Here is a 16,186-nt window from a genome sequence, read left to right as displayed (position 1 = left end):
CTACTCATATCTTTTATGTAAACCTTGTATGTAAACTAGTTCATTGACCTGTATTTTTTTCTTCCAAGGACAGATACAGGTAATGTGGGCAACTTTGCAATCGGGAGGACAGTGTTGCTCAGAACACAGCAACACATTTACAATCCATCTGGTCAAACAATTAGTCAATGATGAAATTAAAGTTTAATTTTGTAATTTTACTTGCTCTATTTTGAGAATCAGACAAGCTTTGTTTCAAGCATCTTTGAGTCTTGTTATTAAATCATGTTTTCAACTAGTAACAGGAGGCCTAAATAAAACACAAGCAATTAGCTATTTTTCTAAAAGTTTGTTGTAAATATCCTGGATCAACTCAAAATTAATACAGTTTCATCTGCCTAGTTCTTAAAAAAAACCATATCCTAACACATCACTTAGTTTTGGCAGTTCAGCTACTGGTAACTTTTTCCCAAATCCAAATTATTCACGAAGACCAGAACCAATTTTCCTTCTTGTTCCAGCAGTCAAATTATACTTAATTACAATTTTTATCAAGTAATTTAAAAATTTTTAAAAAGAGCAATTCTGGCTCCATCTCTTTTTATCCATCAAGTCTCTCATCGTTTACTAAAAACTATATTTCTTAAATCCTATCCTACTGTAATCAATAACTTGTATATTAAATGTTTAAAAAAGGTATTTAAAAAAAAGTTTCTGTGCAGCCATTTAGTAAAAGACCTTCTAATAAAATATGAGTTAAAGTTATTGCACAAAATTTCTGAAACAGTTTTAACTTCTAAATGTATTATACGTATATTAGTTTTTGTAGATAAGTTTGCTGTTAAACTCACAAAATAAGTTTGATGTAAAGCTGATTTAAGTTTAAAAATGTTAAAATGTTTTTTTGACAAGACTTTGATTGTATGAGAGGCTCTATAGCTTAACTTTAGTGGAAGTATTCTGTTTAATCTACAAACTTGTTACAAGAAATGTACTAAAGTGCTTTTTGGTTTTGACAAGTGCTTAAGTGTTACAAATATATTTATGAAATTAAGATAGTCTACTCTAGATACTTTATTGCTTAACTGGAGACATTGTCTTAAAAATTGGCGTGTCGGCCAGTGCCACTTGCAAAGCAGGAATTCGTTTCTTTTATGTAAAAACTGTTTTGTAATTTATTTGTTGTAAATTTAAATTTATTTATTACATCTTAACAATATTTTATAATAGCTTTATCAATTTTAGTTTAGTGAAATTTGAGTAAAATCTAATAAATCGAAGTTTAAAATATCTATTATATTATATAAATAGGAGTTTAAAATATCTAATATATTAGGACTATCAATAATCAGGCCTGTAGGAACAAAAATAATATTGGGGGGGGGGGGGCGGGGGGGCGGGATCATTACTACCTCGAAATAGTTTTAGGAACTTTTTTTTTTAGTCATTTTTTTAGTTAATTTTTTTAAAACTATTTATTTGAAAAGTCATTGGGGGGTAGGGAGGGGGATTGGGGAGAGCTTCTTCTGCCCTCCCTCCCCTTCCTCGATTGCAACAGGCCTGATAACATTTAAAACAAGATTATTATAAAAAACTTTGATAAAAAATGGTAAAAAATTATTATTACATTAAGGCTATTCACAATCTTAAAGATGCAAGCAAATAAAGAATAGAAAAAGTTAAAGAAATGAATATCCGATAAAATATTGGTTTTCGGACAAATAAAATGAAAATTGATGTCAGAAAATGAAGTCTCCATTGTAGTACCGCAAAGATATAAGGCTTGTTGAGTTTGAAGGAATATCTGAACTGCAAGCAACACAATGAGGTATTATCTCTGGCTTAGTGTTTCATTTTTGAAAGTTATGCTAAAGAATTACGTGTTTTATAGCTTGATATATGTTTTAAGTTATAAAAATTTTTGTTAAGAAAACCTATAATTATAAATTATAAATGACCACATTTAAATTATATATAACCACATTTTTCTTCAACAAATTCAAACAAAAATATTTCTTACTTTAAACCTAAAATATTTGTCACTTAAAAACTCATAGAATTATAATTTAGGTAATTTTTTCACTTTTATGCTGTATTGTATTACTTTTTAATGAAGGTCTTTCTAACGATATATAGCATTCCTCTAATATATAACAGTTTTAATTTAGAAAAACTTATGCTAAATTATGTATGCAAATATTTTAATGGTAATAATTTGCTAATTAGGTTTTTATTTAGTTGGAAAAAAAAGCAACTGGATCAATTTTTGAGTTTTTTTAATACTACAGTACCAGCCATTGTTACTTTTAAATTTGTAGATTTAAAAAATGTATGGGTAGGCCTAACCATAGCTCTTCTTAAAGCTCCTATAGGAGCTTTCATTTTTCAACGAATTTTATTTTTAATTGTTACAACAAAGTGTGACAATTAAAAATAAAAAATGAAACTATTCAAGTTTCATTTTTAACGAATTTATTTTAAATTGTTACAACAAACTGGGGGATTTCCAAGAAAACCGGAAATCCCCACTTTGTTTTTCAAAAACATTACGTCGCGTTGTGTTTAAATAGCAGATTTAAAAATGGTCGATATAGAAGGAAGTTTTTCTAAAAATGAACGAGATGATTTTTACTCTGTTACAGTTGCTCAGTCTTCATTGCAAGTTCGACTTGGTGTGTATCGTTTTGTAAATAATATTGTTTTGGGAGGTTCCATTTAAAATAAATAAATAGTTATATGTATTACTCTACTACTTGTTTATATTATAATGTAAGTTTCAGTTCGAAAAGCGAACTTAAAAACGAAAGCAAACTTAAACGAGAGCAAAAATGCTGAATAAATAGTCTAAGCATAAATTTTCACCTAAGATAAGTAATTTTAAAAATAGTTCATTAAATAGTTAATTTTTAGTTTATGTTTCTTTTGTTTTCTGACTATTTTTAAATAAGAAGAAAAGTTATTTTAGACGACTTCAATAGCTACGTTTTAACTTTAATTTGTGAATAGTCTGATAAGAATATTTGTACACGTATATAGGCAGTTCAATTTCTCAGTTTATATCAGCATTATCAGTTGAACTATTTTTAATAATATGAAATAGATACTTAAATTTGCCAATGAAAACTAATTTTGGCAAGTAGAGGAAAGTTGTTTGACACAGTTTTACATTTCTGCTTTGGATTAAATATCATGCACACCTTTTTCTTTGTATTAAATGACATATTAATGGTAGTGGCTTCAACGTTTAATGCAGTTAATAAAACCAAAGATTGTGCAATTAGGATAATATCATCAGCATATGCTAAAAGATTCAAAAAAGTGTCACCTATGTTACATCCCATGTGCAGATTTGTTATATTAAAAATCAAATTTTGTATATAAAATCTGAAAAGAACAGTAAAAGAATTCTTGCTATACACCATTGCTTATATTAAAGCTATCAGTTTACTTTCAGAGTTTACTTTCTGCTATCTGACACGCATAGTTTAATTTTTGTGCAAAAATGAATTTAGACAACATTCTTGGCTATATCCTGATCATTTAGTTTAGAAAACAGTTTTCTATAATTTATGATCTATAAAGCATGTGAACATTTTTCTAGAAAAATAATAATCAGCTGTCTTTTTTAAATTATTTACAAGACATTTTGGGCTGATTTTGCCAGAAACCAAACTGAAAATCATCAACATTGTTATAAGATTGAAATATTGTTAATAAAATACTTTCAAATAATTTACAATGATTGCAATTGCTCTATAATTATATGCGTCAGTTCAATCACTAATTTGTGATTTTACTAGAGGTATTATTGCAGCTTTACAAGATGTTGATGGAAAATGCCTACATAACAAGCATAAATTAAAAAAGGTACTTAGATAGAGAGATAATTTATATCTTCCATATATAAACAATTCAATAAACAGATCATTTAGTCCACCAGCTTTTCTTTTTTTGCTTATGCAAAGCACTAGTATTTTAAAATATCTCGCGCTGTAATTAAATTTAATTTTAAACAGCTTTAAAAATCATTTAAACTAATATAGCAAAAATTACTAATGAAATTTAGATTCTGTATTTGAAAAAGATTTCCTTATAATTTATTTCTTAAAACAATTTATACTTTATAAATAATCTTTTATTTTGGTTATCACAGCATATTTGTTTATTATTTATTTTTTGAAACTTATTATTTGTACACGCGAACAAATAAAGTTTTTTCCTCTCACATATTTTAATCTATAATGGAGAGACTTATGTTTCTTTACTTTACATAATGAATTAGCTAGCAGATGATGAGAAAAAAAATTCTTCTTTAATAAATATTACTGTTGTACATTCTTTTTTTTATATTTTACAACTTACTAACTATTTTAAATTCTTTCATAACTAAATTTAAATTTTTAATTTTTAAAATCATATTCAATAAAGTCTTTTACTTAAAAAAAAGTTTATATGAAATAATAAGTTTCTTTAACAAAAAAGTTTACAGTTGCGGTTAATTGCTTTTTTTCTATGACTTTCTGAATTTATTTGCTTTCTGAATAAACATCATAATATTAAAAAATAATTTGAATATTTCTTAATAAAAAAGTTTTGGCGTAAGGTAAAACTCCTGAAGATGTATGCAAATCACCATTTTGTACATGAAATGCAAGCTGTGTAACAGTTCTTAACAAGGCCTGATCTATAATGGTAACTCCATTAGGTTTGTCTAGCAAAGAAGATTGCATTTTTTATATAAAACTCTTTTTTAATTTCTGGACCTTTTTGTCTGATGTGTATCTTTTGAGAAATAGAGATTCCAAATTTGTAGGCTCATTAAAAGTTGAGAATCATTACTGATAAAAAACTTTAAGAGTAAGTAAATGCAGGAAATTACTTGGTTTTTATAAACTAATAACAAAATGAGTTATAAGACCCATTTTGTTTTTAGTTTATGAAATCCAATTTAACAATTTATACTTATCATAATACCGTAACAGCAGGCTTGTGAAGGCGAAAGTTTTTTTTATGACTTGGCTCTGACTCCTAAGAAATGTCCGGCTCGGCTCGTGCCTCAGCTCTGGATCCAAGATTTTATGAACAAAAATTGCAAAACTTGGAATGATTTTTTCAATCAGAATTGCCTACCTAAATCCAAACCAATTAAAGAAATTATTTTTTACTCAACTTTCATGTTTACAAGGTGAATGTATTAAATATATTTATAAAAAATATATGATTTAATATATGTATATATTAAAAAATGTATAATTTGCATAAATGTGGTATATTAATAACTTCATGACTGACATTATATGCGGTAGTGGTGTAGTGGTAAGAGCGCTCGCTTTGTAAGCGAGAGGTTCGGAGTTCGACTCCCACCTTGTCCCTGGAAGTACCGCGCTCAACTTAGTTTCTCCGCGCAGCGGCCTTGCTCGGCAAGGTTCGTGTTTCGGAGTTAAAGAGTTGAGAGAGGGTTGCACCACGAATAATATCTAAAAAAATTAAAAACACAAAAAAAAAAAACACAAAAAAATGAGTAGTCTCCTCGACTGTAGTGGGGCCTTGGGGAGGTGAGTAATCTAAAAAAAAAAAAAAATGTATAAAAATGTAAATGTTTCGTATGTTTTAAAAATTCCATTGGAATTGGAGCACAACAAGCTTAGTAATCTTGCACATATGTTTATGCATTGTTTTGACTCCAGAGTCTTTCATTGCATTGGTGATAGCACGTTGAAGTGTGTGGACATCACAACATTGAAGATACATGGAAGATACATGGTGTTCTTTTTTTTAAGAGATTTCATCAAATTAACCATCATATTGCTCTTTGAAAAACTCAGTTTCCTCAGCATCATTACTAGCATCTTCAATATCTTGAACTTCTGTAATATTGTTTCCACATACACATTGTCAGTACTAATTCCAAGAATTTGTTCTTTTTGGATTCCAAACTTGTCAAGAACTCCAAACTTTTCAAGATGTTCCATCAACTTGGGTGAAAAGCAATTATCCATTAAAATCATTTTTCAGTTCAGAACACTTTTTTTCCACCAAAAATTTAATTTGTAATGAATACTTTCACAGCTTATCTTTATGCCAAACTTTTTCTCCAAATCACAGGTCAAAAATTTTTTGAATTCTCTTTTGGATATTATGATGGTAACTTTGTTAAAAAAAACTTTGTTAAAAACCTCTTATTTCTGTCTGTCAAGTGATGCGCAGTCTCCAATTTTGGACACAGTAACATTGGAAAATTTTGCAGTTCTTTTTTGTGCCTTTTTTTTTTCATGCTCCAGAACAATTTTATGAAGTACTCCATGACTTTTTATAGTGTGATATTTCATTTCTGAGGTTCTTTTACTTATTTTCCATCCATTAGCTTTTTAATTTGCACAAACTTTTCTAGTTCCATTTTCCTCAACAAGTACCTGACAAGTATATGCTTTTGCTTTTTCACTGAAAAAAACCATTTTAGTTAATCCTCGAACATATCTTTCCTTTCTAACCAATGGTTAAATTAGTTGCATCAGTCATTTCTATGATTATTTTACATCAACAGCTTAATTAGATACCAAAAAAAAAAAAATGTTAATCATATTTTCTGTGGTGGTTCATTAGTTTATTCAACATCTTTTTAAACGAGTTCATACATTAATAAGAAACTATAATTAGTTTAGAGCTGAAACTGTTATTTTATTAAAATTTGTTTCTTCTTTCTTCATGTTTTGAAATGACTATAATTTAAATGTTTAAATAAATAACCACAGCTTATGTGGTTTAATTTGCAACTTTACAATTTTTAAAACTACTTGTTTTTAATTGGAATAAAAACTATTAAAAGTTCAAATTTCACATGTTCAAATTATGTAATTTTGTCTAAGTAAGTCTATCTCTATAAATCTCAAATCCGGCCTTGTATGGAATATTGTTGCCATATCTGGGGCGGATCTTCTAATAATGCCCTTTCTCTTTTAGACAAGGTGCAAAAACGCGTTGTAAACATAGTTGGACCTGCTCTTGCAGCCAACCTCCAACCATTATCACATTGTCGTAATGTTGCTTCTCTTTCTCTTTTCTACAAATACTATAATGGGCACTGCTCTAAAGAGCTAGCGTCTCTTGTGCCATCTACTATAATTCATTCTCAAGTTACTCGTCATTCAATTAAGTGTCATCCTTTTTCTGTGACTGTTCCTAAGTGCTCCAAAAACGCTTATTCGTCTAGTTTTTTTCCTCGAACATCAGCTCTTTGGAATTTGCTTCCTTCATCTTGCTTTCCTGACTCATATAATTTGCAATCTTTTAAGTTGTCTTTCAATCGTTATCTTGCTCTACAATCTTCATCTTTTCTCTTTCAGTAACTTCCAACTTTAATTAGTGGCTGCTTGCAGCCTTGTTGGAAGCGAAGATGTTTAAAAAAAAAAAAAAAAAAAAGTAAGTATGAATTGATTTATTAAGTGGTAAGCAGAATTTTGTTATATTTTAATTAATTAAAAAATGTTAAAATACATCATGTGACTTGATATATAAATAAAGTAAATTTCTGTTAACCAATTAAACATGATAATGTGAACCATGACATGATAAACAAAACTAATTTATAAAGGAATGCTTTTACAAAAGCAAACAAAAACAACTTAATAAAATCAATTCTATTATAGTTTTAAAGATATGAATAACCTTTGATCATTAGATTGCACATCAAATATTTACCAGCATAACATCATTATAAAAATATGATATATAGCAATATATGTAATAATGTAAGAATGTTTACTTATATAATTTTTTTTTATAAAGCATATTAAGATATGTTATTAAAAAATCATTATAAACTAAATGACGCTTTTAACTGGCATAACTGGAAATGTTATTGTTGTAGTATGTTTTAATAATTAAATTAATTTGTTTGAAATAATGTCATTTTGTCTACTTTGTTTATTATGACTTAATACCAGTGTTTTGAGACAATCTAGTGAGCTAACTTTTGGACAAGATGCATTTTTCAATGATCGAAGGATTGCATTTTGTTGAATACAAAATTAGTAGTATATACATTTTTATTTTGTTTTGGCAAGGCTATAACTGTTAATAAAAATAGTAATTTCAAATAAGACACAGTATAAAAGGCTTTCTTTAAATATATGATATCTACTATCTTTTTCTCATTAATAGCAGTCGTTGCACTTGTTTAAGGTTAATTTAAATCTACACTTTAATAGTTATAGTGATGCCCAATAATTAGTTTGTCGACGAGTAGATAATTTGAAATCTGCAATGATTGATTCCATAAGTTTTCAAGCAACGCATGTCATAGAAACAGGTCAATAATTTGTAGTTAAAGATGGGTTTTTTTTTCTTAAATATTGGACATACTATATCATTTTTACCAATCTTAGGTATAACGTTTTTTGACATTTCAAACAAAATTGAAAAAGAAAATTCCAAACAATAAGACTTTGAACAATATCTTTAGTTTAACTATTTAAAACTATCCAATAAGTGCACAGAAATTTCCCTATAGGTCAATTTATAAAAAGTTTTTAAGATAATTTAAGATTTTAATTTTTAATTTTTTAAAAAGCATGTGAAATACTCTGTCTTTCCAAAAAAGGTAGTACTCAATCTAAACAATCTTTTTGTGTTGTTTTTTAATAGAATATTAAAAAAAAAAGAAATCTTTGCTTTGCTTGAGTTTTCCATTATCTTAAAGTAAAAATTCAGAAAACCACAGACAATCTTTGTAAACTAACTTTATGATAAAAATATATAGTATATAACTTTTATTTAGTTATATGCAGAAATTTTAATTGAAGAATTACCCTTAGGTTTAGCTTGATTGATTTTATTTATTATATTTTTATATATTATAATTTTTTTCAGCATGGCTATTACTTAATTGCATTTTGTGTCAAAAATTTTGCTCATTTAAATCTCTAAGTGAATATGCAATAGAAGCAAAAGAATGGATAAAAAGGGGATAGTTAAAAAGTTTAGAGGTAAATGCAATGGTATCCATTAATGACATTAGTTCAATTAAAGTCTTAGATTTGTCAACTGAATCAGTTTGTATTTAATCACACTGCTGATGGTGATTTTTGCTGTTACAAAATTTGCAGCTAGAGAATGTTGGAAGAATTGTTTACTATTGCAGCTGGAAAAATTTGGGAAAAAAGTTGCAGTTTGTTGAATCATAAAATAATTTTTTAATCTTGTTTAAATAAAAAAGACTTGCTTAAAAATTGCTCAAACTTTTTTAAATAAAGTATTTTTGGTTAAATTTGTAAAAAGAAATCAACTTAGACTACTCATAAATCAGCAAAAATAACTATATTACTGCTATAAAGTAAGATATATACTTTAGTACAGTGGGTGTACCCTCTGGTTTTTTCCCAATTGCCCTGCGGGCAACTAATATCGTTTTTATTTCTTACTTGAGTCATCCGCTATGATAATTAGTAGTAATAATGATTTTTTGGGGTATTTTTTTCTCTGGTGAAAATTCTGAAGAAAAAAAATTTAAACTTCTGACTACTAAGATGAACTAATTAGAAACGGTTTAATTAAAAGTAAATTAATTGATAAAAAAAGGGAAATGTTATAAACTGTTTACTGACATTAACTTACTAAGCTTGTTTATAACTATTGTTAAGTAACTTTAGTTACAAAGAGATAATAACTTTTTATATACAACTTTTAATGATCGTCATTTTTGTCATTCATTCGCAAATTCATTATAAAGACTTCTTTTATAAAAAAAAAAGAATTTCCACATGATCATTAAGCGCATTTATTTTATGTGGTTATGTTAATTTTTTGTTTTACATATGAACCAATAATAGTTGTATTTATGTGCTTTTTTATGACTGATATACTAAAGTTATGTACATAAGTCTTATAAATTTTTTTTTTAAACATAGGTTTCATTAGAAAGGTGTATGGAATCTTAAGTACTCAACTTTTTACAACAACTTTGGTTGGTGCTCTGTTTATGTATAATGATAACATTAAGCAGTTTGTGCAACAGAGGTAAGCTTTATTACAAACGTTCTAATAAAAATGATGATAGTTATAATATTCAATAATCTTAGAGAAATGAATGCATTTAAAAAAAAATCACCTGTAAGTTGTACAGCACAATAGGTTAGAAAGTTGTACTGCACAATGAATTAAGGGTTATTCACCTATAATTTGTACAGCACAATAGGTTAGAGAGTTGTACTGCACAATAAATTTAGAGTTGTTTACCTATAAGTTGTACAACACAATAGGTTAGAGATCTCAGAGACATGTTAGAAAGTAATTCAACAGTAAAACAAATGGTCAAGTTAATGGAGTGCATCATAGAAATCGACTAAATATTACCTTGTTGTGCTTTTTTTATTTATAAAAAAGCCCAATACTTAATATTTATTTCATAAGCATGTATGAGTTCTGCCAAACCATGTTTAATTAAACACGGTTTGGCAGAATGAATTAGCTACTGGCATATATTTTAGAATTCGATATCATGAAACTATACACCATTAACATTTTTTTTAAATTTATAAACACAATTTGAGAACCAGGTTTAAATAATGGAGAGCAGTTGTAGGTTTGTGAGTTACTTGGACACTTTAAAGCTCTAATGTTATTAATTTGCAAATTCTTAAATAATATAAAATTTAACTTACATAAAATTGGATTTTAACTTGAATAAAATTGGATTAATTGGTTTTATTTGAGGTTCAAAAATGACTTGTATATTTAATTAAATAAATGTTAATTTTGCTATTTTTTTTTTTTTTACAGTTTGCATCATTCATTATATTACATTTTTAGCATATTTATCCTAGATTTTTCATTATTTTTTTAATATTTAAACATTTAAAAAATTATTTGTTTGATATTTATATAGTATTTTTTAATACACTTTTATTTTTTGTAATAATCTTTTTGTACTATATATAGTCCTAATTTGCTACTGTTTGGTTTGATTGCTACTATTGGCTTAATAATTGCTCTTGGAATAAAAAGAAAAGATTCCCCAACTAATTTTTATCTGCTCGCTGCTTTTGTGAGTTTTTTTTATTGGCTCATTACATTTATATGGTAGATACTTTGTATATCAAACTTCAGTAATGTTGTTACTTAAGCTATTACATATATATATATATATATATATATATATATATATATATATATATATATATATATATATATATATATATATATATATATATATATATATATATATATATATATATACAAAATATATATATAATGGTGATTTTAATTTACCGAATACCATCCCGTTATCTTTTTTTCTCCACTTTGAGCACTGTATATAATATATTATATATGTATACAGGCCTTGTTACAAGATTTTGCTGCATAATGAAAATGCTTAACGCATTTCAAAGTAACTCAACTCAGCAAATTTATTTTTTATTGTTAGAAGTTAAATTGTGTCACTAGCATCTTTTTAAGTACCACATTGTAATTGAAGTTATTTTCTTAACGCATTAAAAATCATTCAGACAGTTTTTTTTTCTCACTATAACAAAAGTTACAAATAAAATTTAAGTTCCTATTTGAAAAATTTTTTTCAAATAGGAACTAAATTTTATTTTGAAAAAAATATTTTTTTCATAAAATGTGACATATTTGTTTATTTTCTTATAATTTTACAGTTGGTTTTTGGTTATTTTATTAACTGTTAATAAGTTTTTTCTTATCTATTTTATGAACTCTTTTTAATAATGTTTTTAAACAATTAAGTGTTTTATCAGTTACCGATAACATATTCATGATCATAATTTATGTTCATAAAATAAACAAATGTCATTAAAACTTTATGTTATATCAAATAGAATTGATAATAAACAAAATATCTTATTAATAAAATACTTACATCAAAATAAATTTGCATTTTTTAAATTATTATGACAAAAAATAATTTATATATTTAAAAGGATTTTATATATTTAATTCCTTAAGATTGTCTGCTAGCATATCAACTTCGCTGTCTACGTCATCAGTATCGCTGCATGTTTGTATATCTTGAATATTTGCTATTTTAACTTTGTTAGAATCACCAACATCAGATTTTCTTTGTTTTTTCATAAACTTCAACAGCAATAGGTCATTAATATTATCGTATTCATCTTTCGACCAAAGACTTATGTTGCCAAGAATTGTGACAGTATCAGCAAGTGTGTCATGGTTCATTGATATGCGTTTATCTGCTAATATATTCATGACAATACTAAAAGTTCTCTTGACTTCCGAGTTCAATCTGAATATAGACATAATAAGAGAAACGAGTAGACATATTGGAAAACTCTTTAATTTTATGTTTAAAATAACCTTCCATAAACTTCTTGTCGGATGAGACTCGTACTCAGTTGTGACTAAAAGTTTAAGTTTTTTCCATTCTCGTAAAGAAGCATCTCTTTGAAAACCAGCATTTATTAATGGGGATTCAAAATGGTCACTAATTAACTTGGTTTGTGTCACCCCTGAGTCTTTATCTTCTGCTATCCAATGTATTTGATCAATAAATTTCATACTTCTGTAAATGGAAATATCACAAGAGTGATCTTGAAATCTACTTAAAAGTAATTCTTGAAGTTTAGGAAAATTCACTCTTAATTTCATGCATTTTTTGAATTGTTTTTTCTTGATCAAAATTATTCATCTCCATTGCTACATTAATGTAAGAGCGATTTTTTGGGTGTTTTTGTTTACCACCAGCTGTTTAAAAGAAACTTTCAATTTTATTTTGATCAGTGACCAAATAGCGAATTACAAAGCTGTCATAAAATTCATCTTTTTCCACAATTGATTTTATTTTATTGTCTATTTCTATTAAAGTTCGTTGGATAGTTGTCAGAATTTCATGAGGTAATAACTCATTTTTTTTTTAAATTTTCGAAGCTGGGACAATAACTTCGAAACAGTCTAAATATAAACCTATTTGAGCAAGAAATGATTGACATTTAAATAATTTTAATAAATCTTTTACTTTTCCGACTGTTTTGCCATTTTTTGGATCACTTGCACAATTTTCATACACTGAAAGAAAGGCTGGCCATGTCTCGAGAAGACTAGAAAGGGCTCTTCTCCTATGCCTGACAAATCTTGTACCAGATATTTTTGGTAAAATGTAAAAAGTTATTACTATTGCTTTTGCCGCTGCCGCAGCTTCACTTTTTAATTTCCCAGAATTTCTTAGTAGGTAATAATTTGATAAATAAAATTCTTCGATCTGTATAAATTTTGTTACATCTTTAAAAGTGTCTTTTACTCCAAATTCGATTCTGTGGTTGATGCAATGTATTTTCAATAACCAATTGTGAGATTTTTCTAGCTGTATTAGGGCACCATTCTTTACACCAAAATTAACGTTTGCATTGTCAGCTGTGACAGAAACTAGTTTTTTATTATAATCTTCAGAAGATATTTTGAAAAATGAATTATCTGACTCAAAGACACTGTTAATACCAGCAGTTACTGAGTTTGAGTCGCTTCCACCAAATTGTGACATTTCCAACAACTCGATAACCATATATATTGGGATTCCGTTGCACTCTGTACGGACTAAAACAAGTTATTTTTCTTTTCCAGTTTTTCGTGATTGACTGCCGTTGCTAAGTATAGAGAAGTTGTAATTTTCGAGAATTTTATAGAATTTCTCATGGACAGTGTTGGTACAACACTTGATAAGTTCTCTGCCAGTGAATCCTGTTTCTTTTTGATCCTGTGATGCGTGCGCAATCAACCTGAAGATATAATAAAATATTATTATAAAAAATTAATACTTTCATGTAATAAATTAGGAACTACTATTAAAGCTTAAACTTATTTGAACTTGATTTTTAAAAAATTAACATTTATTTGCTATAGTGCAGCTGGCTATCATAAAAACATTTCACTTCTGGACACCAGTGTGTAACTTTGCATAGTGATAGTGGACGGTATGAGCAACAAAAAAATAGCGAGACACAAACTTGTTATGCATCTGGAATCGTTTTACAGATGAATTATTCAAAATGGCCAATGGCAGCCATTTTGAATGTATTTAAATGGTCATAACTGTAGAACTAGTAGTGATATCCACTTCAAATAAACATCGATTTGTTCTAAGAGAAAAGTTACATAAAACTGACTGAAATCAATGTTTTGAAATTTCAAGATGGGTGCCATCGGCCATCTTGAAAGTTTTTAAATGGTCATAACTTTAGAACTAGTAGTGACATCCACTTAAAATAAACGCCGTCTTGTTCGATGATGTAACAAGAAACTCATATTTACATATTTACATACATTTACGTATTTACATAATTACAATACACTTTTGGATTACAATTCGTCATGGAAGGAGATCTGGAGAACATGGTCGAATTCCGGGTCTTCTTCAACTTCTAGTTCTTCATATGAATCACCATTTGTTTCTTTGTAACAATAGCCGTTACATGCACACAGCTTAGTGCATGGTAAACCATGTCGTTTACATGAACAGTTTTTACACTCAGTTTTGCACGAACAACGAATCAGTTCCTGGCAATGTCGAGAAATCTCCGGCAGAGTGCACCAAAGTGGTGTATAGCACTCATCATCAGTATCTTTCCATCCCCATTCAGTGGGTAAATATCCTGGAGTAACAGCAGACAAGCATTGTTTCCATAAGTGTGCCTGCAGTGCTGCTCTCTTTGTGTGCTGCAGAAGAGCGTCTGCAGTCGGCGGAATGTTTTCAATTGCTCTATTCTTTATGGTGTAGAGTATACGGCGGCATTCGTTTACGCCAGCAGCGGTTGATGATCGATCGTACATCAATACTACAAATCGCTCAATGGCCTTCATTGCCGTATCAGTTAAGACATCATTTTTTAAGTCTGACGTGGAAAGATTGTGAAATGCAGCATCAACTACTCGGTAGTTCATCCACGCTTTCCATGCCGTTCGTTTTCCAATCCCACAGAATGTTGATACTGTGTCACATCCGGTGAAGGCATGGAAGAATGGTAAATTTGACGATACACCATCTGGAATGTGTTGATGTAGATGGTGAACTCCTATCATTCGTCTTCCTTTTCCAACTCCAAAATCAATTCACAACTCTTTCACTCCAATCATCTGGCTAAACACAGAGAGAGCTATAACGACCACATCGGAGTCCACAGTGCGTATAGTTATAGTTAAGTTGCCATTTTTCAGTGCATGATTAGCATGGAGCAAAAGACGGCCATCTGCCTCTTCAGCACTACAAGGAGATATGGACGATACATCTAAATCTTGTTGACTGGCACATGCAGTTTCTTCAATGGTACAAACAATAACTTTTCCAACTACGGATTGCGCTAAAACGAATCTGGAAATAAGGCCGAACAGTTGCGTCTTATTGAAGTCCACAGATAGGAATTTGTCAAACTTTTTTGGAATAAGTGTACCCATTGTGACGTTTATGCGTTGCCCTGATCCACGATCTTCCCGTGTTTCGGACTTCAAGCTTTTTGGGACATACCGATCAAAAACAATGTCAAGGCGCTGCACGGATCTCAGAAGTCTGTCCACGAATGGTCCAATCACATTTTCGCAGTAGTCAGAGAATGTCTTTGACGATCTCGGGTGAAGCATGTGTACGAGTGCTGCACCATCAACAATCAGAGCAGAAACCTTATAGTCAAGGTTGAAGTCTTGTTGTTTCTCGCTACCATACTGTTCCAAACAAATGAGGACATCTGATTTGCTGGTGGCCTTACGCTTCCTTCCGAATTCAGAAATTGACGGCGGATAACGGTTGTTTTCGTGTGAAAAGAAATCCTCTATATCACTAACACGATTTTGACTTGCTACATACATTTTACAAAAGTAGTTGGAGTCATGTTTAAGATCAGCGATTTTAGTTTTATGTTTGGAACCTGGAATTTTCAAACTGTGGAACAATTCAAATTTGTTTCTTTTCAAAGGCTCATGAATTGACTTTTGTCTGGACACAAGACGGTCAGCTACGTACTCGTTGTATTGCTGTTGCCCTGTGATCTTGGCTTCTTGAACAGTTTTTTCGGCTGAATCGGACATTATAATCTTATGGTTGTCTGCTGTCTGCAGTAACTGCTCCGCAAAAGGATTCCCATCATCGCGCATAGATTTCACCACTTCAGACACGTGATGAAGATAACGAGTCTGAAAACTATTTCTGTCTTCATGATGGCGTCGGTGTTGATAACCCAAAGAAGTG

At 29.1% G+C, this 16,186-nt stretch overlaps 1 protein-coding gene across 1 annotated transcript in view; it reads left to right on the top strand.

Moving 5' to 3' along the window:
• The first annotated feature begins 2,495 nt into the window (after positions 1–2,495).
• The window catches only part of LOC100202243 (protein lifeguard 4), a 34,044-nt gene continuing 20,353 nt past the window's right edge, over positions 2,496–16,186 (top strand). The window contains exons 1-3 of the mRNA XM_065818509.1: positions 2,496–2,651; positions 9,885–9,993; positions 10,915–11,020. Of these exons, the coding sequence (XP_065674581.1) occupies positions 2,561–2,651; positions 9,885–9,993; positions 10,915–11,020 (306 nt within the window). The 5' untranslated portion in view covers positions 2,496–2,560. The remainder of the gene's footprint in view (positions 2,652–9,884; positions 9,994–10,914; positions 11,021–16,186) is intronic.

Source organism: Hydra vulgaris, chromosome 14, assembly GCF_038396675.1.
Source record: "Hydra vulgaris chromosome 14, alternate assembly HydraT2T_AEP".
In the NCBI taxonomy this organism is placed as follows: Eukaryota; Metazoa; Cnidaria; class Hydrozoa; order Anthoathecata; family Hydridae; genus Hydra; species Hydra vulgaris.
Note: the sequence above shows the minus strand (reverse complement) of the source record. Positions and strands in the feature narration are given on the sequence as shown.